General features: G+C 42.8%; 1 protein-coding gene across 5 annotated transcripts in view; it reads right to left on the bottom strand.

The window, feature by feature from the left end:
- SORCS1 (sortilin related VPS10 domain containing receptor 1) overlaps positions 1-25,887 on the bottom strand; it is a gene marked incomplete at both ends in the record, with an annotated part of 503,495 nt that overhangs the window by 140,566 nt on the left and 337,042 nt on the right. For all 5 annotated transcript variants that reach the window (XM_080823332.1, XM_080823334.1, XM_080823333.1 and 2 more), the window contains one exon: positions 21,416-21,489. In XM_080823332.1, the coding sequence (XP_080679458.1) occupies positions 21,416-21,489 (74 nt within the window). The remainder of the gene's footprint in view (positions 1-21,415; positions 21,490-25,887) is intronic.

Genomic DNA, 25,887 nt, shown 5'->3' with positions numbered 1-25,887 from the left:
ATCGTGAAGCACTCTGTGCTCATGCTAAGGTTTTTTATTTGATCCTAAATGCCATGAAATGCTACTGCAGTAAGTGAAGTGAACATAGCTATAAATAGCTAAAAAGAAGAACTTCTGTCCCCACCTACGCATGGGCCTCCCTGTGCACAGAAAGGAGAAAGTGAAGGCCCTCAGGCCAGGCTAGATCCAGCATTGTTGTTGAAAACAAGACCAAGCCAGCCTCACACCTCCTTGCTTCCAGCATCTTAAGCTGGTGTTCACATGTAGCAGCCAATTCTGAATAAAGTCTGAGGATTACTGGAGTCAAGAACGCAAATAAAACAATAACGCCTTGGTATCGGGCACCATGATGTTCGTGGTGAAGCATCGGCCTTCTGAAATGCAATCACCAAATGCAGGCTTTGTAGACATTTTCTGCAGAGAAACTCAGAAATGTCACCAGTTTATCATTCCCCTGGCATTTTGTCTGAGTTTATACCAGTTTAATATAGTGCTTCAATAAATGCTCCAGAGCCACAAAATGTCCTCATATAGAAAACCACAGAGCAAGTATTAAAAAATAAATACCGTGATGGGTTAGCACCTATTTATTTAGATTTAGAACTGCGGTTAATGGCGTATGGAGGAAGGAACAGGGATCTGCAGAGTAACAGGCTGGCGAGTTGGAGACACTTGCCTTCTTTTGGTTTTAGAAGGAGCATCAGGTTCCCACAGGCTCTCTCCATGAACAAAGCCCCAAGAAGCAAGTGGTTCTATCCGCTGGAGAGAGAAGCAGCAAAAGCTGGCCGGTATTAGTGGCTGGCTCCCTTGATCTCCTCTTCTGGAGCCAAGGGTTTCCCCTTTCACTGGCCTCACAGTCAGACTGTCAAGACACAGGTCGCAAGGAGAGTCCTGCCTAATGCACTAACTTTCATTCTAGAACAAAGCAGCTTATCCTGAGGTCTCATCTCCTGTCCATGTGGGGAGAATGGGCTAGAAAAAAATTTAAAAACTGCTTCAAGGTGTCATTTTATCCTCTCTCCTAGTCCTAAGAAACATGCTTGCTTGATTTCTTTGGCCTCCACATTGTCACAATGGTTTCCCAGAACCGAAAATAGCTGCTACAAAGAACCAATAAATAAACAAAACAAAACAAAAAACCACAAACAAAAAGATACTTTTTATGTTTAAATGCATAATGGCTACTAAGAATCACCATGGCCAACATCTTCAGGCCCATCAAATTCTACATTTTGCCATTCTTACTCACACCCCCAAGCCCAAAGCCCAATCGTTGAATGAGGTGTTGTCTGCGACAAAGTGTACGACGTGAGTATGCACAGGTGTGCGTGCGTGCGTGTGTGTGTGTGTGTGTGTGTGTGTGTTTATAGGAGCAAAGTGAGGAATGGGGTATCTGACTCAGAATGAAGGAATGAACACGGGGCTCCTGGGTGGCTCAGTCGGTTAAAAGGCTGCCTTCAGCTCAGGTCAGGATCCCAGGAGCCTCTGCTCAGTGGGGAGCCTGCTTTTCCCTCTCCCTCTGCCCCTCCCCCAACTCATGTTCTCTCTCACTTGCTCACTCTCACTCTACCTCAAGTAAATAAATAAAATCTTAAAAAAAAAAATGAACGAATACAGAAAGTTCAGGAAGGCAGTAAATGGATGAGGATGTTTGTTGAACAAAGTCCATGGTAGGAAACAAAGCTGAAAGTTGCAAGAGACATACTGAGCCACAGGCAACATGTTTCCTCAGACATCAAAAGACCAGCTCCAAGGTGGTCAGACAAGCCCTTGGGCTACAAGGCTCCCACTCCCCCCACTTTCCCCTTCTCTCATTTAATAGCTTTCTTCTTTCTTCTTTCTTCTTCTTTCTTCTTCTTTCTTCTTCTTTCTTCTTCTTTCTTCTTCTTCTTCTTCTTTTTTTAGAGATTTTACTTATTTATTTGACAGACAGAGATCACAAGTAGGCAGAGAGGCAGGCAGAGAGAGAGGGGGAAGCAGGCTCCCCGATGATCAAACAGCCCGATGCGGGGCTCAATCCCAGGACCCTGAGATCATGACCAGAGGTGAAGGCAGAGGCTTAACCCACTGAGCCACCCAGGCACCCCAACGGCTTTACTTCTAAAACCACCAATTCATTTCCCATTTTCTTCTTATTTCCCCACGGTCTGGGCCCCTCTCCTTAACTTCGTTGTTCCCTGAACACGGACGAGGGCATCTAGAGGACCCAGGGAAGATGACCAGATCACCGGCCCGGTCCCCAGACAGAAATCACTGTGCCAATGAGATACAGAGAAATATATTTAAAATGATCAGTTTGGGACTGAGGTAAAGGAGTAGCTCAAAATATATTTTTTAATACGGCTTCTTTTTATCTCTTTAAACTGTAGTGCTATCATACTCTACGTATTTTTAGCAACTTGTTATTTTACTCTAATCCATCTTGGAGGCTGTTCCAGAACGTAAAACTAATGGGATAGATCTCTAACCACTATATTGCAATTTATTAAATAAAAACACCCAATTTGTCTATCTATTATCCATTGATTGACCCAAAGCAAAAATGTATCATAAATGAAAAAAAAAAAAGCCCACTGAAAACACACAGACAAAAATTCATAATAGCAGCCATCTCTAAGAGGTTTGGGAATTGGGGGTGACAAAGAGATCACTATCCTTATCCGTAATTTGAAATTTTTTGCAATGTATTCATGCATTACCCTTATAATTAATATTAATAAATTTGTACTATTATGAACAACAAGAATGTTTCTTCAGTCTGGAAAACAGTCTATGAGTAGACATATAGTTAATGTGCACAAATCACAAAGGGGTAGAGGGGAGGAATGAGTGAAGTTAGTATGGAAAGGAGACCTGGAATATTCTCAAACCTCAGACTACTTGCAACTCTGCCATCATCTTCCCACAAGTGCTTGGAAAGCTCACGCTGTGGAAGAGTTGTGGCAGGGAGAAAGAATGCTAAGGACACCAGCAGGCGCGTGTTTGTGTTGATCTTAAATTCAGAGCGAGAGGAGGAAGGTGTGGACCGACATTCAGCTTGGGACTCAGGGGCCACGGTAAGAGAAGACAAGGAGAAGACAGAACCTCACCACTTCCCCTTTCTTTCCCTTCCTGTTAAGGACAAAGCGCTTCAGACTAGAGGGTAGTATGTAAAGGGACTGAAACCTGAGCATTTTGCTGCTGGAGACAATGTGGCCCAGAGAAATAATATTCTATAAGAGAATTCCAAAAACAGCAATCTCCAAAGTTTTGGGCTGAACATATCAAGTAGGGAAAACAAAAATGAGCACCTGCCAATATAGGAAGATTGTTGGTTGTAAGCTGAGGAAATATACTAGGGTGCTTATGCTTTACCTTTAGGAAATATACACAAAATAGAAAGTAAAATAGTAAAAAACCCCAGGAATTGTAGGATCTTCTCCCTACATCTCAAAGAATCATCTTGCACACTCCAGGGTGCTGCTGTGGGTCCCTCACCATGGACTAGACTGTGGATTCCTGGGTTATCCTTAATCTTTAGCACCCAGAAGGGCAGACAGCTGATCTTCAATTAAGTTTTTTTAATGAATGAGTGAATACGTTCAACAAATATGTATTAAATACCGACAATATGCCAGAGGCAATTCTAGGTGCTGAGGGGTTAGGAGTGATTCAAACAGAGGATAATCCCTGCACTCCATAGAGCTTCCATTTCCAGACAGAAGACAGGGAAGGTATAAATCAATGTAAATACATATCAGGTGGTGATAACGACATTTACTAAATGTTGTGTAGAAAAAAAAACATATATATACAAACTATAAGAAGCTTTAACTACGTCAAAAACACTACTGTCACATGGTGTTAATCAAAGGCTGGTGTCCATCTGTTAAGTGTGGAATTGATATCATATCGGGCTTGCAAGGCTGTGACCTTGTTGGCATCCTGCTCACCAACTGTCAACAACTCGGATAAGAACACCTATTGTGTGCCCACAAAAGTCACACCCAACACAAACTGAGGAAACATAATGACAAGATAACAAAGGTGGTGGCAGCTCTGAAAGCAAGTCACTTGCCTCAGGGCCTACAGCTAATAAATATGATCAGAAGAAAATTTAGGCTAATTTTTCCAAAGCTCCGTGTATCCTCCGTGAAAAGGATATTAATAATAAGACTTAATGAAAACATGGTTCTGGAGAGTCAAAGAAAGAGTAGGTGTGGTATCACTACTGTCAGCAGCATGAATTACGGGGTCCTTCCGAGACAGAAAGTCTGTTAGAGATTAACTAGTGTGAATACCACAGGTCACAATTAAGGAAGTTACAATTTGCTTCAAGAGAGGAAATACTTTATCCAAGGTCACGCCACTCACAGAGCATCAAGGCTGGAACTACTAACCCAGGTTCTCGACTCATTCCAGTGATCCTTCTCAAGAAAAAAAAAATTAATTTTCTTTTTCTTCCTTAGTGTCTTACATCAAAAAGGTCAGGAGAAATAATGGGAAAACTTCAGACAATTTGACATCCTAGAAGGGTCATGTGTTCCTCTGGCTTAAATGTTTGTATATCTCCCAAATTCATACGCGGAAACCTAATTTCTAAGGAGATAGGATTAGGAGGTGAGGTCCCGGGGAGGTGATGAGTGCCCATGTAAAAGAGGCCAGAGAGGGCCCCCTTGCTCACGGCAGCATGTGAGAACACAGCAAGAAGGGAACCAACCACCTGCAACCCAGAAGACGGCCTTCATCAGACCCCCACCACACTGGCACCCTGATCTCAGACTTCAGGTCCCCCAAACTGTGAGAAAGATACTTCTGTTGTTTATAAGCCATCCAGTCCGTGGTATTTTGTTATAGCAAAACAGAGACATGTGTGGACCAACAGAGACATGTGTGGTGGCACTAGGGTAGCATGGGCCTAGGCATATTTGAGATGGTGTCATGTCTTGGGAGTCTGGAAATAGCCTGGAATCAAGTTTAGTTTAGATCCTCAAATATCAGCCCCTCTAAGTGTGAAGGTGATTTCTCTGAAGTGACTTGAAAAATGACTCATAAATGTCGATCCTTGTGAGAAACCCAGTGTTAGTCTCCACACTGGACTGCCAGGTCCCTGGTCCTCACCTAAGGCTGGTTTAACGGTCCTCAAATAGCTCGGCTCTGCTTTTTGAACCTGTTATGAAACAATGACATTCTCTTGCTTTGTTGCTGGGTATTGTGGAAAAAAACACTGCAAAAGGCCACAACTTACAAGCCCCTCAATGGAGAAGGGAAAGTGACCCAGTCAGTGAAGCTTGGAAAGAAGCAAGGACAGAATCTGGTGAATCAGATTCACCCTCACAGCAGGGACACAAATTCCTAGGGTGTCAAATGGCAGTTCCTCTCCTCAGTACTTTGCTTATTCACCAAGAATTTCTGGAGTGCTGAGTACAAGGTGTCAACGGATTTTATGAAAATACTTTGAAGGCCATGCCAGTGCACCTTTGAACTGTACTAACTGCTTGGCTAAAGAAACTCATGTAATGATGGAAAATGTAAAACATACCTTCTAATTTTTTTCTAAATTAATACTCGGGTATGGATGCAAATTCTAAAGTTCTCGTCGAAAACGTCTTAGGGTGACAGAAGGAGAAGAGAGGGAGACGGGGAGGAGGCGTTAGAAGGAGTGAAAGGTGAGGGGGAGACGGGAGAGTCCATGAAAGAGGAGATGAGGAAAAACAGACGAAGAAGAAGAAAAAGAGGGGTAGATGAAAGGGTAGAGATGGGAGGAGGAGGACTGGGAGGTGGGGGGGGGGGGGGGAAGAAATGCCCTTCTAGAGGGCTATGCTGCAGGCCCCATTCCTGTTCATTTCCCACCACCACCCACCCTGAATTCCGAATTCTGCCAGCTGGGAAATAGGCTTGACTGCTCTGTTATTCTTATAATTGGCATAATTATTAAAAAACATTTCTTTTAGAAATCTAACTATAAAAAATATTACGTGTTCATTTAAAATACAATGGAAAGTGGACCAAAGTATACAAAGGAAAACAAAACATTCACACAGTCCTTCCATCTGGAAACAATCACCTTTAACATTTTGTCATTGATCCTTCAGAGTACTTTTTCTAGTTCTATAGGCATTCCTTTTTTAAAAAAACAACTTTCACATCATACCTTTAACACAGCATAGCATAACATGCTATAGTGTTGGAATGTACTACTCTGCCAGCTGTACAACATTCTGTAATTTACTTAACTGCTAGGCTGGCTACAGACTATTGGTAGTGTGCACACACAATACTGTGCTGATTATCTTCGTAGGTAAATATTTGCACGTTTCTCTTAATCTTTCAGTTTTTCAATAGGGAGAATTATTAAAAGAGGGAATTTCATTAACGCAAAGAAAATGAGCATTTGTTGGGGCACCTGTGTGGCTCAGTGGGTTAAGCCTCTGCCTTCGGCTCAGGTCATGGTCTCAGAGTCCTGGGATTGAGCCCCACATCGGGCTCTCTGCTCTGCTCAGCAGGGAGCCTGCTTCCCCCTCTCTCTGCCTGCCTCTCTGCCTACTTGTGATCTCTGTCTGTCAAGTAAATAAATAAAATCTTTAAAAAAAATGAGCATTTGTTTAAGACTCCTGAGACACTGTCCAACTGTCCTGCAGAAAGTTCACATAAATTATGCTAAGAGGAGCATATGAGTGTCCATTTCCCAAGCCCTCACCAGGGCTAAGTATTATCTTCTCAAAAAAACTATCCTTTCAATAGATTAATAAATGGCATAGTCTTTTCAATTTTTATATCCTTTTTATTTTAATTTTTATTTCCTATTTGTGAGATTCAACATTTTCTCTTCTTCTGTCAACTGCCTGTTCATGTTCATGAGACTTATATCGGCCAAGATGTTTTTATTCAAGTTTTCATTTATAAGAGGGGTTAAACTGTTGAGGGCATTTACCCACTCCTTGTGCTGTCTTTTTCATATATTTTTTAATTGGTTCATTTGGAACCTGAATTGTTTGTTTTGTTAATTACTGATTTTATTTTTTTAAAGTAATCTCTACACCCAACCTGGGGCTCAAACTCACAACCCTGAGATTAAGAGTCACGTGCTCTCCCAACTGAGCCAGCCAGGCACCCCTGTCTTGGGAATTAAACTCACTGTTGAACAAAAGAGGTAAGTACCCTTTCATAGAGGTTTGTTTTTTGGTGGGGAATAGCAAACCTTGCTTTTTCTTAGGTGAGGACAAAAAAGATGGGGGAAAGGGAGGAATAAGGTGAGTGTGTGTGTGTGTGTGTGTGTGTGTGTGTGTAATGATGAGTACCTCCAAGTCACCCTTCTTATGGTGAAGGTGGTAAGAGATACCCAACAAAACAAACTGGGGGGAGCCCAGAACTATGGTCGGGGGAATCCTCTCCTTTAGGACCAATAAAAGGAATGTGTCACTTGGAAAATCCATTTCCTTCTGAGATCTTCATCTCAGATCAGACCCTAAAATATTCCTTTAAAAATAATTTTCCTAGGCAGACAGATCTTGCCCTTAAATAGCAGGTGGTACCTTAATGGTGTACTAGCATCTGATAGGGACTGTGTGCCCTCAAGGTTAGAGTGAGGGCACAGAGGTACCTGAGGTGAAGAAGAGACAACAAATATAATCCAAAGTTGGGCTTACTCACCATCTTTTCTGGTCACTTTGTTGGCTGACCAACTAACCGATGGAATAGTGAATAACTGGCCGAGATGGGGCAGTTATTCCTCATAAAATTCCAATTAATACACATACAAGAAATGACCAAAATAGAAAATTTCCATTAGGACACCACAGAAGTCACTGCTGCAAGGCAAGATCCACAGATGGATGTGGAAATTAGTGGACAAAATGCATAGCTTCAAAGTACCTCTCCCAAAATATTTATTAGATGTTCACATAATTTCTGATACTCTTCCTGACAGGAGGTGGAGCTCAATTCTCTTTCCCTTGAGTATGCACTGGACTTAGTAACTTGCTTTTAACCAACAGAGAATGGAACAGGAAAAACAGTAACTCTGCCATGGAGAAACCTCGTAGACCCTACCTTCGTCAAGTGATTAAGGTTAACATCAGTGGTAGTAAGACATAATGATACCGTATACTGTTTGATATGGTGTCATGAGAAGGGCACATCATTTCTGTGACATTCTTCCCCACATTCTATATAACCCTGTAATCATGAGAAAATATCAGTCTAAGCCAATCTGCAGGACATTCTAAAAATATCTGACTAGTATACTTCAAATCTGTCCAGATCATCAAAGACAAGGAACGATGGAGGACCACAGAGACTAAAAGATGCGACAAATAAGTGTCATGTGGGATACTGGATTGGATCCTAGATCAGAAAAAAAGGGGGCATTAGTAGAAAACCCGGGGGGATCCAAATAAAATCTCTAGCAATATGACTTTCTTAGTTGTAAGTACTGCTCCACAGTTATAAAACATGTTAACTTAGGAGAAGCTGACTGAAGATCATATGGGAATTCTCTGTCCTTTCTTTACAATTCTTCTTTCACTGTAAAATTACTTTGAAATAAAAAGTTAGGGAGGAAAAAAAAAAAACTATACCCAAATCTCCTAAGGATATACTCAAGTATAGCAAAGCTACTATAAATAGGAAAGTGATCTGTTCTTTCTGTTCTCTCTTTCTTTTTTTTTTTTTTTTAAGATTTTATTTATTTATTTGATGGATAGAGACCACAAGCAGGCAGAGAGGCAGGCAAAGAGAGAGAGAGAGAGAGGAGGAAGCAGGCTCCCTGCTGAGCGGAGAGCCTGATGCGGTGCTGGATCCGGGGGCTCGATCCCAGGACCCTGGGGATCATGACCTGAGCCAAAAGCAGAAGCTTTAACCCACTGAGCCACCCAGGCACCCCCTTTCTGTTCTTTCTAAATCATTGTCACTCCATGGAATGGATGGGTCATGGCATTTTATCACATAAAGCAGGTAAACCACTGTAGCATTTCAGGTACACTTAAGTTTATGATTCACAGATTTTAATCATCACAAAAAAGAAAGTTATCCTATTTTTAAAATGGTAAGATTGGAAAAATGCTTCTTATTATTTAGATGTTCTTACTCTTTATTTGTTTACAAGTAGAAAACAGTGTGGACAGCCAGGGTTTTTACTAATTCTAGGGCTGCCCTGGTTACTAGGGGAAGAGCCTGATTGTAGCTGACAACACAAATATGTTGGCCTAGGAATGCTGAAGTGTGAGGGTGAATGGGAAGCCGTGGCCAATGTGGCTATAGGGCTGTGTCTGCTTTGGGTTCCTCTCTTAGGCACCTTGTCTTCCTTGGTTACTGAATTACTCAGGAAGGCTAACTACTCATAGAAGGAACATTCTAGAAGAGCTAGTTTGTTCCCTGGGTTAGTGACGCAGAAGCTATTCCAGGCACATAAATATTCTAACAAGTTTCTTCTTGTCACAGTAGAGTCACAGAATTGCTCTGTTCAGCACATGATGATGGCTTTGTAATTCAATTATTGGTAGAATTTGTCTTCTGGCATTTATCTGCCTTAAATGTCGGGCGCTCATGGAAAACCCTTTGCATAAATTTCATAAATGCTGCAGCAGGTTCTGTCCTCCACCTCAGGGCACATCTTGCCAGGCCTGTGAAAACCTTGACAGCTTTCTCTAAATTATGGAATTGCTTTGTTTAGAGATGTTGATGTTTTAAGTGCCAGAGCCAAACAATAAAAAACAGTGGGGGACAGGTCCATTTCCTCTGGTTATTCTCTTCGGAGAAAGAGAGATTCTGACAAAGTTCCTTTCTAACCAAAGGACTTTTTCAGCCATTTATCTTAAAATTATGTAGAAGGGATTCTGCAACTCATAGGAGGTCAGATGGATAGCGTCAAAATTCTCTAAGCATTCTGATAAAATTCTTAACACATTCACAGACGCATCAGGGCTGGCTGGCCATCTACATGGATTCTCTAATCTAAGAGTTGGTTTTAGGAACTTCCTCTGCCTCCTCTGCCTCTCCCTCCTACTTAGGCAAATGAGCTGATTTCTGTGTCTTTCTACCATTCTGTTTAGAATTTTCCATCCCATAGCTTATCAGTTACCTACTAAGACAACCTCACCTAATTTTTGATTTGAAAAGAGGTATCTATGGTTACCTCATCCCCATATTCGTTTTCCAATTTTCATGTATTCAATAAACATTTATTGAGTACCTATTTTGTCAATTCAAAAATGCTCACTTTTTTTTTTCCATTTTAACATTTCTTAAATCAGTATCTTACAATCATCGAAATGATAAAGTTTATCATTGTTTTTTGACAATACAGAAAGCAAAGGGGTATCTTCATTTGATGGGATTTCAGAGTTGATGGTGTATGGTGTGTGTCAGGCAGTGTTCCAAGTACTTCCCTGTATCATTTCCTTAGAAGCCATTTCCCAGGAAGATCCCCCATTATAATTTAATACGAATATATATTTGTGTGTCTATCTTCTTTTTCCTTTTCCCTCCTCCTCCTTCTCAATGTTTTAACATGAGATGTGCTAACAGTGGCTGACTTTACATTTCACTGTTTTGGATTACAGAATATAAAAAGAGGAAGCATGACTCAGCTAGGAAAGGAACATCACCCAAAAACCATGTGACATATGCAAATTCTTCTCATCTTTTGGGGAGGCATTTATCATGTTTGAGACTGTATGAGGGACAATCCCACCCTTGTAGGTTGAAGCATAACTGTGTTTTTGTTTTTCTTTGCAGATTATATATGGTTTTACAAGATGTATTAGGTACCAAGTTTTCAAGGGGTTAGACTGCAGTGACTTTGTCCTGGATTGCCTTGGCCAACTTATAGCTATCTTTCCCAGGGTGTCCAGATACTTTCAGACTAGAACTGACCAAAAGGAAATACACGTGAGATGTGGAAGACAGGAGGGGAGCAGCAGCCAGTTCATTCTGAAGGCTGTTTTGGTGCAAGGTGCAGGGAGGCAGTGACAAAATCCAGGTCTGACCTCTTGCCTTCCTGCCAGCTACTCTTCCGTTTTGCCAGCCCTGTGCCCTCGGGCCACAGGCCAGATGTATGGCTACAAGCTCCCAGACGGATATCTCAACTGCAGGCCCCCCTCGGCAGCTGCAAACCCCGCGAGGTCAGGGACTGTGTTTCTGGTAGGTTCACAGCCAGGAGTTAGAGCTCAAAATTACTCACTCAATTGATATAAATTAAATGAACTAAGTAACAAGGGCTTTTAGGTAATTAAGAAGCTATAAAACTAAATGCTAAGCTGATTTATCCACTGTTCCTGATTCTGGGGCAACAGAAAAGCAAAATACATCTTTGCGTTAAAAACCTATCAAGGGGTGCCTGGGTGGCTCAATCAGTTAAACATCCAACTCTTGATTTTGGCTCAGGCCATGAGCTCAGGGTCACTGGATCAAGCTCTGTGTTGGGTTCCACACTAAGCATGAAGCCTACTTGAGATTCTCTTTCCCTCTGCCCCTTCCCCCTGCTTACATGCGCTCTCTCTCTTTAAAAAAAAAAAAAAAATCCTATTGAAAATATAAATTTGTGGAACTGGATATCAAAATGAGATTGTCACATTCCTGAAACGAATGCCCAATTCTTCCTTCTTCCTCTTTTAAATGACAGTTAATATTCACTCATGTATTTTATGGGTCTGGAGTTTAACCTGACTTCCCATTTTAATCCTGACAAGTAGATAAGGAGGACTGTACAATGATGCCTGATACACAGATGAAGACTGTAAGACTTAAAGAAGCTAATTAAATAGCTCACTGTCACACCCCTTGAAAACAGGATTCTAACAAAGTCCTTCTGAATCCAGAGTGCTCCCTCTTAAACACTAAACACCATCTCTTCTTCGCTGGAAGTTAACACAGAAAGGTGATGCGTGATTGAATGAGCAAGAGAAACCACACACCCAGACGCTGTATAAACCCAGAGGCTCTTGAACTTGAAGGCTAAGTGAGGTCTGATCACTAGGGCGTAAGTCAATTTCTTTTAATATTATTCTAAATTAGAAGCTGTAATTATGAGGATTTCCCCTGTCTCTTTTGCGTTCCTTTGCCGCCATCCCCTGCACTCTGCTACCACAGTAGTTGTTAGCGGGGATCTAGAGAAGTGACTGAGTCCCAGCTGCTTGTGGACGGAGGGGCTGAAGCCCAGGGAGACAGGAAATCATCAAGATAAGGAGGACAGAGATCAATGGTGGCCACTTAGTGAATGAAGGCAATGAGAAAAGTGATGGGCTCACAGGCGGTAGCAGGGTGAAATGAACTTAATTTGTAGGGAAAACTTGCTAATTACAGGGAGAGATCACAAAGTGGAGGAAAAGTACAAGAGGATTTAGAAAACCGCATTCACGTGGAGATCATTAATGGGGGGAAAAATGGATAAAGCATCAGGCCCCTCAAGGCTAATGAAAATTCTCTTATCGAGCACTCACAGCCCAGGTACCAGAAAGGCCCCATGCAGCTCTTGGGATGTGATCCTAGGAATGACTTCCTGCCACTTCTCCCCACTCTTTACCCAAACCACAGATGTGGTTCAGCTCACAAGGTAGGGAGTTAGGAACTGGGAGGCCAAGGGAGCGTTTTAAGAGAAGAAACAATCAAGTCAATACTGCAAAGAAGGGGGGGTCAGAGGCTCTTCTCCTGAACCCCATACCCTGAGTTGTGTAAAGGACCCATCAGTTTGGGCAGTCTAGGCGGCAGTCACTTCATCCCTCCTTACACAGATCTCACAGGACAGCCTGTGGGCTTCCTAAACAGCCTACAGCATAGCAAAGTGTTCTTTTTACTGTTGTAGAATTCTTCCCTCTTCAATATGTACTTATATGGCTTAGGAGTCTAACCTTTTCATGCTGGAAAGAAAGACAGGTCATCTATTAATGGCTCCCCGATTTAACAAATGAAGACCATTCAAGATGTCTATCAATCTGGATGTTTCTGTGGGTTTATGTGTGTGCATATACACATGTGTATTCGAAGAATTTCAGTACTCTGTGTGTGTGTGTGTGCGCGCATGCATACACCAAGTCTCTAGTATTCCACTTACGTACAATAGAAACATGTTCAAGACAGGTCCTTAAGGAACTATCTATTAGCAGGAGAGGAAATGAGGAAATAAAACGATGGATGTGCAGAACATACTAAGTGCTAAGTTACTTAATAATGATTATGATAATATGTCAATTTTTAATTCTCACAGTGAGCCTCGGAAGAAGGAAACTGAAGCTCAGGCAGGTGAGGCGGTTTCTCAGGACTGCTCAGTTAGTGACTAGCGAAGCTGGGTCTGAAGCTGGACGGCTGCCTCTAAGCCTGTGCTCTTCCCACCAATCACATACACAGACCCGCAGTCCAGCACATGTTATGACGCGCTGCATTTTATTTGTGACATAAGCACATTTAAATTCAATGAAAGAGATTCTTCTTGCCTAGAAAAACAAGAAGCATGAATCAAACAAGTCTCCAAGGGTAAAGGTGGAAATCCGTTAAGGCCATAAAGACCCACTACTGTGGTCCTAAGGATGACAAGAATCCTCATCCATTATCTTTGTAGTCAAAGACCATAACTGTCCTAACACATAGTAAGTGCTAAAATTTAAACTCTGCTAAACCAAACCAAACAAACCAACCAAACAAACAAAAAGAACCACCACCACCAACAACAACAAAACACAAAAAACAAAAAAGCAAACAAACAAACAAACAAAAAAAACGAGGACAGCTTATTCCCAGGTGGGGGTATCTATAAAATCATAGAGATAAGAGGTATAGACTGGTCTATAGACTAATCATTGCTTAGAATCATTTACCTGGCCTTTAAAAATATATGTATTTACTTGGCTTTTGGGGGAATTTAGCCCATAGAATTCAGAGTATGGGACAGGGGAGGTTAAAAAAAAAAGGGGGGGGCATTCAAATACAGATTGGCAAGAATCTAGTTATGCTCTTATTCTTTTTTGATTTATGTTGTAAGGAACGGAGATCAAGGCAAATGCTTGATCAGGGAAATGCTTGCAAGATTCCTTAGGGAGTAGTAGGATATGAGAAGAAGAGGGCTTTTTCACTGTCCCTAATAAGCCGGGGTAATGCTAAGGAGAACAGAAGAGGAAGTGGGCAGGTGTAACTTCACGGAGGTAGAAGTGATGGGGATTGGAAACACCACATTTAAGAGAAACTAAGAGAACAAAGTTGAATATGGCTCAAGTGTTAAGGATGGGACACAGGACGTACAGAAATACAAAAGCCTATAAAGAAAAATCTGATCGTGAATAGTTGAGATGTTCCACTCCCAGCTCAGCATAAATTTAAAAGCTAGTGATGGTGTTTGTTAAGAGGTTCCCTGCAAACAAAGACCTGCTTCAGAGCTTTGGGTGAAGGATGAAGCAAGTTATCTTCCGAAAACAGCCATACTCCCTTTCTACTACAGTACAGTTAATTTTCTAGTTATTTTGATAGCGTAGAGTTTTACATTTTTAGTTTACTTCATTAAATTTATTCTATTTATTTTTATATATCATTACACTCCAGCCCTCTTCCACTTTGCAGGACACGGGGAAGGAAAAGTGCAGAGGATTCTGTGGTGGAGTCCGTTAAACCCATCCAGGAAAAGAGAAAAGACTTAACAGCCAATTCACACCACACCCTCTATGTCCCTTGGGTGTGAATGGCTTAGAAATCTTGGAGATGCCATGCTCCATGGCCAGCATATCCAAAGGAGGAAGACGAAGGGTCATGGTGACCTGGTATATACAAAACGAACTATCAAAGAACAAGGGGAAAAATTAAAAAAAAAACCTTCACACTGGCCCAGTAGCAATGAGTGGTAGTGAAAGGAGTCAGAATCGGAGAGAGAAACTGTTCCAAGTCCTGAGATGTTTTCTGACATAGCCAGATAATACCAGCAAAAGTTTATGGATCTGCATCTTATGCCTGAGGTTAGGGGAGAGAATGGTGGATAGGGACAACGGGCCAGGTAGGTAGGACGTGAATGACTGGGCGGAGGGTCTAATGGAAGGGAGGTGGAAAGAAACACTTGCTAACAGCACGGTTCTGGGTAGGAAGGCGGCTCTGTGGAGAAGGGTCCTCAGAAATGCTTCAAGGAAAGCTGGTGGTCAAGCCAGGTTTCCCTGGTCCCCAACACGGTGGGGCTTGCGAAGGTACACCAGAGGGGAGAGAGTGTGCTTAAACAACACAGACTCCTGAGCCGGTCATAGCTGGGTGGAAATTCCGTCGCTGTAACTAATGAACACATAACGTTAGTCAGGGTTATTTAACCTATCCGGGGTTTTACTTTTTTATTTATCTTCTTATTTATTTCTCATCTAAAAATGGGAATTAAAACACCAGCAATGGGCACCACTTGTTGATGTTTTCCCATTAATCTTCTCCCTTCCTTTGGGAAAAGATCCCCAGTCTTTCCTAGGCCAGCGCCATTCCTTACTTTGTGTCTATGTGGTTTACTGGAATTGGATCTACCGTCAGGTCTAGATGTGAGCATGTTACCTGTTCCAGCTCTGTGAGACTTCATCCCAGGAGTTCTGCGGAGCACCAAGCAAGGAGGTATTTTCTTTTCCACTGAAGTAAATCTGGGAAAGTATCTGCCGCCAGAGACTACCAGGAAGGAGGAGCCTGCCCGAGAGTGAAGCTAACATTGAGGAGGGTAGAGCTGACATATCAGGGTTTGATGAACTTAATGAGCCTCTGAATCCAGCAGAGTCTGGATAAAGTTGGACCTTTTGACTGTCTAGATCCATGAGGCAATCTCTCTTAAAAACAAACAACAACAACAACAACAACAACAAAAACACAACCTTATTTATCTTAAAATAGGTTGCATTTTTCTGTCACATATCTTGAAAAGGTTCTGATGACTTAATTATCTCAGATCATTTTGAAGATTGACTGCAAGAGTGTGTGCAAGGCACTGAGCATAGGGCTTGGCACACAGTAAGTGCTCAATAAATGGGACTTGTCAAAGATATGGAGTGGGGAGTCATTCACATGGACTGGCACCGAATCACAGCAATGAATGGCAATGTGTATCCCCGCTCAGAAGCACTGAGTATGGACTAGCAAGTACTCCCGTACCTCTCTGCGGCAAAACACAGCTGTCACGTGCCCCCGAGGGACCGAACTGAAACAGGGCTGGCATTCTAGAATACAAAGGCTCATTGTTGAGTCAACTCTTAATTTTCTGTGTGTGAATTAGTCACAGAAAATATGTAATCACCATTCAGCTGTCCCTGTTTCCAGCAAGCCCCCTATGTGTCAGAACAACATAATCAATAAGGTAAGTCTGAACCTCTTTTTAATTAAGTGAAACAGCTCTAAGATTGCCTTGTCTTTTGCATAGATAATAGATTGCTGAGTGGTGTATAATGAACACTGCCTCCCCTTGCCTTGTTAAAAGTTGAAACAGATCCCAACAAGGCCACATTCAGCACATCAAATAGTGAATTTGGCTCTTGGCAGGACCTTCCCTTATTCAAGTATTTTGGATACCACTGATCATTCAACTCTATGCCCTCTTGTTCAAAGTCAAAGCAGAACCTTGGCTCTGCTCTACTGAACTGTTAAACTAACAGTTATTATTGGGGGGTGCAAGTCAGAAAAAAAATGTTAAATATAGGGCTGCTTTTTACTACTGCAAGCAAGGGCCATGGGCCCAGACAGACTGAGTTTCAAAACTTGGCTCTATTACATACCATGTGTGTTACATTGGATAAAATATATCACTTTTCTATTTCACCAAAATGAGGATAAGAATCCCTACCTCACAATCTTGTTATAAGGATCAAATGACACAATTTATCATGTGCCCAGACCTTTCTAGTAACTTAAAAGAAATCCCCATTTTGGGACTTTATCTTGCGGACACTTAGTCCTCCCATCTGTATTTTTTCCCTAATGAAAATCTATTCTCCCTTTGGATGATAACAGAATCCTGTTTTTCTCTTTTTTAGCAATCCTCTCTCCCCTAACCTTGAACCATGCAGCTGGACTGGGACCCAACGCCACCTCCTATTTCAGGTCCCTGACCTACATGAGCAATGTACCGCCTTCTGTAGCCTTGACCACTAAGATTCAGTCCCTGGACATATAAGGAAAGAGGCAGGTTGGTTTTATGGGGCTTCTAAACTGTTAGAAAGTAGACTGAGGCTGATAATGTCCATCATAGCCACAAATGAGAAAACCAATCTGAGAATGAAGCCAACAGGGAGGGGAAACAAAATTAATAGGTATAGAAGGTCAGCCACTATGAAGAATATTATTACTATTAGTCAGTGGGCACTTAATACCATTCTTAGGTGACAGGCATGTAACCAGTTCACGAGAAACATCTCATTTAATGAAGCAGGTACTAATTATCTTCACAGAGAAAAAAAACCGAGGCACACAGGAATAAGTTCCCCGTGACCTCTTACTAAGTAAATGGCAAAGTTGGGGCCCACACCTCAGTATCTCTGAGCCCCTTAATCTGCGGCTGTACCCCCAGTGTGATTGATTTCTGACATAATAAAGAACAAGACTGCTATCACAGTTAGTTAAATAAAAAGGACACCTACTCTATTAAGGGCAATATTGTACTAAGACACGTTTTATAAGCTGCTATATATCCATGTAAATCTGTTTTAAAAACAATAGGAGCTCCTTGGAGGAAAGTTCATATTTATGTTAGTTATGGGAGTATGAACAGCAACTACTGTGATTACCTAAGAATAAGCTCTTATGTCCCAGAATTATTTTCCAATTGCCATCAACTACTTTCAGAGGTGGCACTGCTACTGCTACCCAAAATAGGGATTTCTCAAGTGGACCAGGTGATGAGGAAAAGACGACATGAACTCATCTTCCTTTTTCTCTGTGGGAAATGCTATGTTATTACCCAGAGGCATTTACGCTAGATAATTTATCACTAGCAAAGTTGCCCTCAGTCCTTTCCATACCCCCACAGCCGGGCTCCAAGCAAAAATGATTAAAGGGGGTCTCTTTTAATTAAGCTTGCTGAGTAATCCTAAATAGCCCCAGAGTTCCCGTGTAATTTGAAGCAATTGGTTTCCAGGAGTGAGTCTAATAAATACTGCTTTGACTGACACCTCAGCTGCCAGCCCCAGGAAGCTGCTCAGTCAGAAATATAGACCATGTGGCCAGAGATCAAGAGATTTTCATCAACAGTCATGTGCACTGTGCAATTTACAAGGTCTCATGCCTTCTCTGGAAAAACCAACAGAGCTTAAAGAACCCATGGGGGCCATCTGCCAGGCCCCGTTGGGGAAACAGTCATGCAGGCAGTGTGGCCAAAAGAGCATAAGGTTTTCTCTCCTCATCTGCCTGAATGGGCTGGGATTCCAGAGCTCACAGTCCCCAGCCCAGAAAAAAAAAAAAAAAAAAAAAAAAAAAAAAGCCAAGAGGAAGGGGCAAAGAAGTCCACTGACTTAGCAGAGCATGGACCTCGGAGCCAAACTGCCTGCAATTGAATCCTGGCTCTGCTACTTTCTGGCTGTGTGACCTTGGCGAAATTAGTTAACCTCTCCATGCCATAAGTTCCCCATCTGTGAATGATGATAATACAAGGCTCACTTCATTAAACTGTTAGGGGAATTAAACAGCTTAAGTCTGAATGTGCTTATCACAATGTTAGGGCTTGAAGAGAGAAGATGTATCTCTCTGTTCTCAAAGGTAGAAGGAGGGGCATTATTTGTTTTACTTAACAGACAGATTAATCAGAACTCATCCACAATCACTTTTATAAAGATAATGATATTATGACATTTCATTATAAGGGCTTTGCTCATCAGGCTTTCAGATAAAAGACCCCTATTCAAAGAACAGATAAGAACGTATGCAATTAGGACCAGCCAAAGCAATGATAGGGCGTGTTCACCTCACAGTGCTGCGTGTAGATAAGACCTTTAGCGCGCTGGAAAATATTGCATACCGTGTAACCATCTACATGGAAAATATTGCCTTCTCAGTTCTTTCTTCTTGCCTATCTTTTTGGTCAATATTTTTCTTCATTTTTACTGGTAGGAACACATGTCCATCCAGTCCTTTTGTGAATGGAAACTTTGCTGGGACCACAGGTAGCCACTTCAAGTCACTTTGGAATCAGGACTGGAAAGACTGGTCCCTTACAGTTTTTCACAGGTAAACTGTCCACTCCATTTCCAGGTTAAATTAGGCGGACACCATTAGTTTATTTTCGTCCTTCATTTATTTATTTTCTGAACTCTTTCTTTGCCCATATGGCCCCAGGTAAAGACAGAATGAAAAACAAAAACAGAAACAAAAAACATGGACCCTCTTTCCAAAATGACCTTATACATTTTATATATTAAATTTTATATACATATTTTATGCTTTAGAGGCAAAACATACAGAAGTGCAAGGTGTCGCGTGTACAAGTGACCAGGTGAGTAAGAGAGGAGGAGAGGAAATTCGCTGACCAGAGAAGGGAGACTCCGTGACAGCTAGAGCGGAATTCCTGGAGAAGGCCGAGGCCAACGCGGACCCCGAGAGCAAGCCTCCGCCACTGGTGAGCCAGAGCAGCAGTGGGAAAGAGGTGAACAGCTTTTGTGCACCAAAATCCTTCTTTAGTTATAAACATCTCTTTCTGGTAGTGGAAAATTAGGTATCATTCCATACAGAATTCTTTAGGTGCTATCTTTCAGCCCATTGTTTGCAAATGACTTGTCCTTTACTTTTTCAGGCAGTTTCACAAGCATTTTAAGAGATTCCTCTAAAGCAGTTCCTCTGGCTTTCAGTTCCCACGGGGGTTTTTAGGGCAGGTTTGAAAACGAGAAAGATGAAAATGCATTACCCTTAGAAGTGAGAGAATTGGGATTGGTGTGGGGAGCTAGCAGGTGCCTGTAGAGGCAGTGTGATTTCAGGAGGAGTAAAGGGGAGACACCTTTCAGAGGTGCAGGGAGCCTGTTGGCCCCTAAAAAGTCATGGTTCCAATGATTCTGAATGATGTGGACATGAGATACTGAAACTCTTGTTTGAGCTAGTTCTTGCAGTACTGTTTATACCAGCAGACATCTACAAATAACCTAAGCATCCTTTCTGTGGGCAGATTAGGTCAGGTAGGGTAGAGTCATATCTTTTGGCAGAGGTTAGGTTGCAAATTCAAAAGCAACTGATAGGTAATGTCAAAATTACCTCTAGTTTAGGGGCACCTGGGTGGCTCAGTGGGTTAAAGCCACTGCCTTCGGCTCAGGTCATGATCTCAGGGTCCTGGGATCGAGCCCCGCGTCGGGCTCTCTGCTCAGCGGGGAGCCTGCTTCCTCCTCTCTCTCTGCCTGCCTCTCTGCCTACTTGTGATCTCTCTCTCTGTCAAATAAATAAATAAAATCTTTAAAAAAAAATTACCTCTAGTTTAAACGGGGAGAAGGGGGGAAATGGGAACAGGTGGTAAAGAAAAGGAAGAATATAGGGGAGCCTGGGTGGCTCAGTGGGTTAAAGCCTCTGCCTTCAGCTCAGGTCATGATCTCAGGGTCCTCGGATCAAGCCCCGCATCGGGCTCTCTGCTCAGCGGGGAGCCTGCTTCCTCCTCGCTCTGCCTGCTTCTCTGCCTACTTGTGATCTCTGTCTGTCAAATAAATAAATAAAATCTTTAAAAAAAAAAAAAGAAAGAAAGAAAGAAAAGGAAGAGTATTACTTTCTTTGCTTCCTTCTTTCTTTTGCTGCTTCTCTGTTGTTCTCCCCTGCATGTGGACACAGCAAGTAGGCAGCCCTCGGCAATATCCTGTACTATCCTCCAAAACATCTTGCAATATCCTCTCCAATATCCTGGTCTTCACCAGGAACTGAATCTGCCGGCACCTTGACCTTGGATTTCCTGGCCTCAAGAACCATGAGAAATAAATGTGTTGTTTAAGCTAACAACTCGATGGTGTTGTGTTAACAGCAGGCAGGCCACGCTAAGGATATATACATGTTTGGTAACTCACAGAACATCTACGGTAGGAGAAATAAGAAACTAAGAATGCCGGTTGTGCCCCGTACGATGAGGAGACCCAGGAGATGTGAAATCGGGAATGGGAGGAAGATCCACCCTTAGACTAAAAGGATCTACTTATTTACACTGAAAACCCTTATGTGAACATGTAACAAATGTGTGTATAATGTTTTTAGTAATAAAAACCAGTATTACAATGTTTTAAGTGCCTATTTCACAAGTCCCATCAAAATATAACAAAACAGCTGTTACAAAGCCCTTGTCATTCACTAATCTCAATGATCTATTTGGGGCTTATTGAGTCATCTGAGGCACAGCTTTAACATTCCCTTGAAATGCTGACTCTTCCAGTCTCACATCCTGCCCTATGGGGGTGTGGGCGGATCTCAAGAGAGAGATCTGGGTGAGAAGAAGATTCCAGCGCTCATTTACTAGGTAATCCCTTAATGGGCTACAACATAAAATGAGACTTACCAGTAGAACCTGTTAGGTACGACCCCTTCCTGGATAAGCTGCCACCTTCTCCCAAATTCAGCAGAGCTGTATAACTGTAGAGAAGAGAAATTATTTCGCACCTTGACCCCAGTACATTAAATACATAATATTAGTTCGCTGGATCAATACTAATCACCACCACCACCACCACCACAGTAGTACCTACTGCTTACTGAGCACCTGCCATGTGCCAGGAGAATGAGCCACATACCGTCTCTATTCCTCACATACATCCTGCAAGGCAGGTGTTAATATCGCCACCTTACAACTGAGAAAGCTGAAGTTCAGGAAGATTACATCATTTGTCGGAGATCACATGCCCCCCAAACATGAGAACGAGTGGGGATTCATGCCCGTCCTACCTGGTGACAAAGTCAGCCATGCCACTTGATGTAGCCTATACAGATCACTGCATGGATTACAAAGAAGGGCAAAATCCGATATGTGGCTCTTGGCGACCAGGCAGTATCACTCCACGAGACTCAGAAGTCAGTCAGGGGTGCTTCACGGACATGTGCAGAGTCAGCTGAGGCCAGGGTCTAACGCTCCACATGCTCCACTCCCTCCAAACACAATTCTTCTCCTACTTCCTGCTCCGTATCTTGGCTCACTCCACACCTCTGCTCTTCTCCAATAATCTCTACAGCTCCATGGACGCGTCCTTTGATGGCAGCCTGGAGACACCTGTTGCTCCCGGCATTCTGGTTCGCATGGACTACTGCCTACTGATTTGATAAATATCATTTGGACTATCTCCTTTCTACTATGTGCCTGGTCTGTAACGTATTGACACCCCAATCTTCCACCACTGCATTCGCCAAATCCTGCAGTGAATGGATAATGAGTCATACAATCCTGAGTACCATGACTGCCCAGCCTTGTCCCCTCCAGCGCCAGCACTCAGTGAAGGGTCAAATGACTCACCAAGTGACTCACCCACATTGCAGAGGCACTGGGCAAGTCCAAGGGACAGGTCAGCTCGAGTGACTATATACCAACCCTTGGAAAAGCGTCATATGATATTGTGTCCATTGGATCAAAACTCATTCTAAAGCCTCCCACTGCCCCCAAGGAAACTGAAATATGTGATTCCTAACCAAGCAGCTCCATTGGCTCTGACTACACAGTATTCGGGCATCCAGGCATGGAGAATCTGTGGCTTCTTCTTTCAAGTCTTACTTTTTTTTCTCTGCTCCGTCATGACTGGGTACATTTTATGCTTGATTCCTTTTCAGGGTGCTAAGGAGAGATGGGAAGGCAGCTCCCCTCACAGAGATAATAAGGGATGGGACAACACATTCCTTCTTAATTCTGAACCCAAGCGGTTGGAGTATTCATGTCCTATTTCTGGTTTACCAGCATGTCCCAAACACTTGGCGCCCGAGCACACAGACTTGCAGAACAGCAGCAAGCACCTGTGTCTGGGAGGATCTGCCTCTCCCTCTCCCCTTGCTCTATCTTTTTTTTAAGCCCATAGCTGCACTTCTTCCCATGAGTTTAAAGTGAAATGAATGGGAAGTCTCGGAGAAGCAGAAAAACCATGGGAAACTACAGGAACTAGGGGTGCCTGGGTGGCTCAGTTGTTGGGCATCTGCCTTTGGCTCAGGTCATGATCCCAGGGTCCAGGGATCGAGCCCCACATCGGGCTCCGTGCTCAGTTGGAAGCCTGCTTCTCCCTCTCCCACTCTTGTGTTCCCTCTCTTGCTGTGTCTCTCTCAGTCGAATAGGTAAATGAAATCTTAAAAAGAAAGAAACTATAGGAAGTATGGGAAACAAACTGAGAATTGCTAGAAGGGAGGTTAAGGGGAGGGAAGGGGTAACTGGGTGATGGGCATTAAGGAGGACACATGATGTGATGAGCACTGGGCGTTATATGCAACTCACGAATTACTGAGCTTTACGTCTGAAACTAATGATGTACTCTATGTTGGCTAATTGAATTTAAACTTAAAAAAAAGAAAAAACAAAGAGAATAGAGTTCACACTGTTGTGTGTGCCCATCTCTATATATAAATGTATGTTAATATTTCTATTAATATACAAAGATCTATGCAAATGTAACAGAATCAGGATGGCTTGAAATAATGACAATTCTGTGCATGAGGCTGGACTCACATATACCCTGAAAATCAAATATTAGCTCTGAGGGCTCATACAGTGACACCAAGGTTTTTCCGTCCCTGCCTCCCACACAGAATTTGTCTTTGTGAGGAATTACCGGGTGCCGGCATCCATGTGTGTTTTTTCCTCTATGTCTTTTTTTAATTGATCCCCCAGGCTTGGATTCAGAATCTGTGGACCAGTCAGGTATGTCCCATGATATTTGTTTTTATCCTCTTCAAGGGGCCGCTTTGTTATTTGTGAGCACCCAGAGGCCCCTCAAGCAGTAGGTGTCCCAGACAATCCAATAAACCAAGCCTCTCTCATTCAGCTCAGTGACATCCCCCCCCGCACCGCCCCGTTTTCTCTCTCGAGAGGAATCCTTTAGTGCTGTTGGACTCCCCTTCTCACGTTCTCATTCACACCCGAACAGACTTCCTCTGCTGTTTCTCCACTGATGCTCCCCGCTCTGGCTGAGGTGGTTTTAAGACCTGCCTAACCCCAATGCCCATCTTCTTTTTAGGCCCACACCAAAATAGGCCTTTTCTATGAACCTTCTCCTACACACAAAATTCCCTGTGGCCTCATCTCCATGGCTCCGCAGATGGTATCAAGCTACAGGCTACGTATTTATATTTAATTTTCTTAGTAACCTTCCAAGAGAGCCATCTATGAATGCACAGCAGAAATTCCTTCCTTTCTAGAAGTTGTTCTAAAACATCAGAGACCCCTCCCTGCCCCTTCGATGAGACTATGAAGTTTATAGGTGTTGGGAATCCTTTCCTTCTAGAAAATATCTAACACATAGTAGTTGGGCAAGGGAGAGAAAAGTGTCAGTTTTGTACCATGTAAATTCCCCAGTGATGAATCTATCTTGTAAAGTATCCAGGCTTCCCAGTGGGTGGACAAAGGTAACTTATCGGGGGAATAGATCTTATTTCCATGGAACCATAGTAGAGGCTTATACCTAAAAAACAAACAAATGAACAAACCAGAACTATAAATATCAGTATACTGCAATTTGCCCTTAGCCAAAGCTGCTCTGTATGCTCTATCTACTACTTCAAATATTTCCCCCCATTGTCCAGCCTGGTATCATACCTAAAGGAGACAACAACAACTCACAGCCACTCAAATTAGTGTGTTAATTAAACCTGCAGAGTCTGACAGCCAAGTTCTCTGCCACAAAGAAGAGAAAAGGATCAAAGCCTTTTACCCAATGACACTGTCTCAGCTGCCAGTGGAAGGCTTTTCTTGCAAAACGAGTCAACGTCCTTTAATAACATTCATAGTGTTGGCAGCACCTAAATAAGATTTATTTCCCTCTCTGTCTCTGGCTCTAAGGTTTCTTTTGACTGTCAGAACACAGAACTGAGAACTATCATTACTATCTGTCACATCAGAGAAAGCAAAGCAGCTTTCTCCAGCAATGCTGAAGAAAGAGAGAGAGAGAAAGTGGGGGAGAGAGAGAGAGAGAGAGAGAGAGCGAGCAGGGAGAGGAAGACAGAATATATGAATTAGTTTTAGGAGGGCAACAGCCATCAGCTAACCTCTATCATGAACCCCAAAACACCATTCTTGCAGAGTTTTTGGTTTTGTTTTGGTTGTGCTAACTCTGGTACAAAGAACCGGGGAAAGTTTTTTGGAGGAGTGGAAATTTTAGAAAGGAAACAGGGAAAGGATTCCGGTTGACTAAGAATGCAAGGCAGAAAGTCCTTCCTGTCTCCACTCATCCTAAACTATCCGAGACTGCTTCCCTGCCTCAGTAAATAGAACTTAATGAGCACAAACCCAATGCTCGCCTAAGCTCAAGATCTACTGTCAGCCCCAGGGCCTGACCCTCCAAGCTGTCATTATGCTGGTGCAGGGCTGTCAGTACTCCTCCCTCCTGCCATGCTCCTCTCCTGAATGGTGTCTCTCCTCCTCCTCCTCTTCCTCCCTCCCTCCCTCCCTCTCTCCCTCTTTCTTTACTAATGTGTTTTGTTTTTTCTCTTTTAGACATCCCTCACATTGGCTTGTTTTCTCGCCGTCTGCCTTTGTCTGCTGTAAGAAGAGCGCAGGTAAAAATACAATTAATTGCAAAGGATGCCATGGCCAGGGTCAGTTTTGCGAGGAGCTTTTCACCAGTTGTTCAGCCATCTCTGGTGCCATCCTCAGGAGGCTGCCAGCCGCAAGCTGGATTAGGGGCACAGGCTCGGAGGGAGGATAAAGAGGGACGCCACAGGCAGAAAAATAGCTTGGGGGGCAAAGTGGGAAACAGTGAGATTCACTGGCATAGGTCAGTGTTCCTGATCTAGAGCAGACCAAGACGGGGTGAGAGAAGCGGGAGTATGAGAGCAGCTGTTGCCAAT

This window comes from Martes martes (assembly GCF_963455335.1).
Source record: "Martes martes genome assembly, chromosome: 14".
NCBI lineage: Eukaryota > Metazoa > Chordata > Mammalia > Carnivora > Mustelidae > Martes > Martes martes.
Note: the sequence above shows the minus strand (reverse complement) of the source record. Positions and strands in the feature narration are given on the sequence as shown.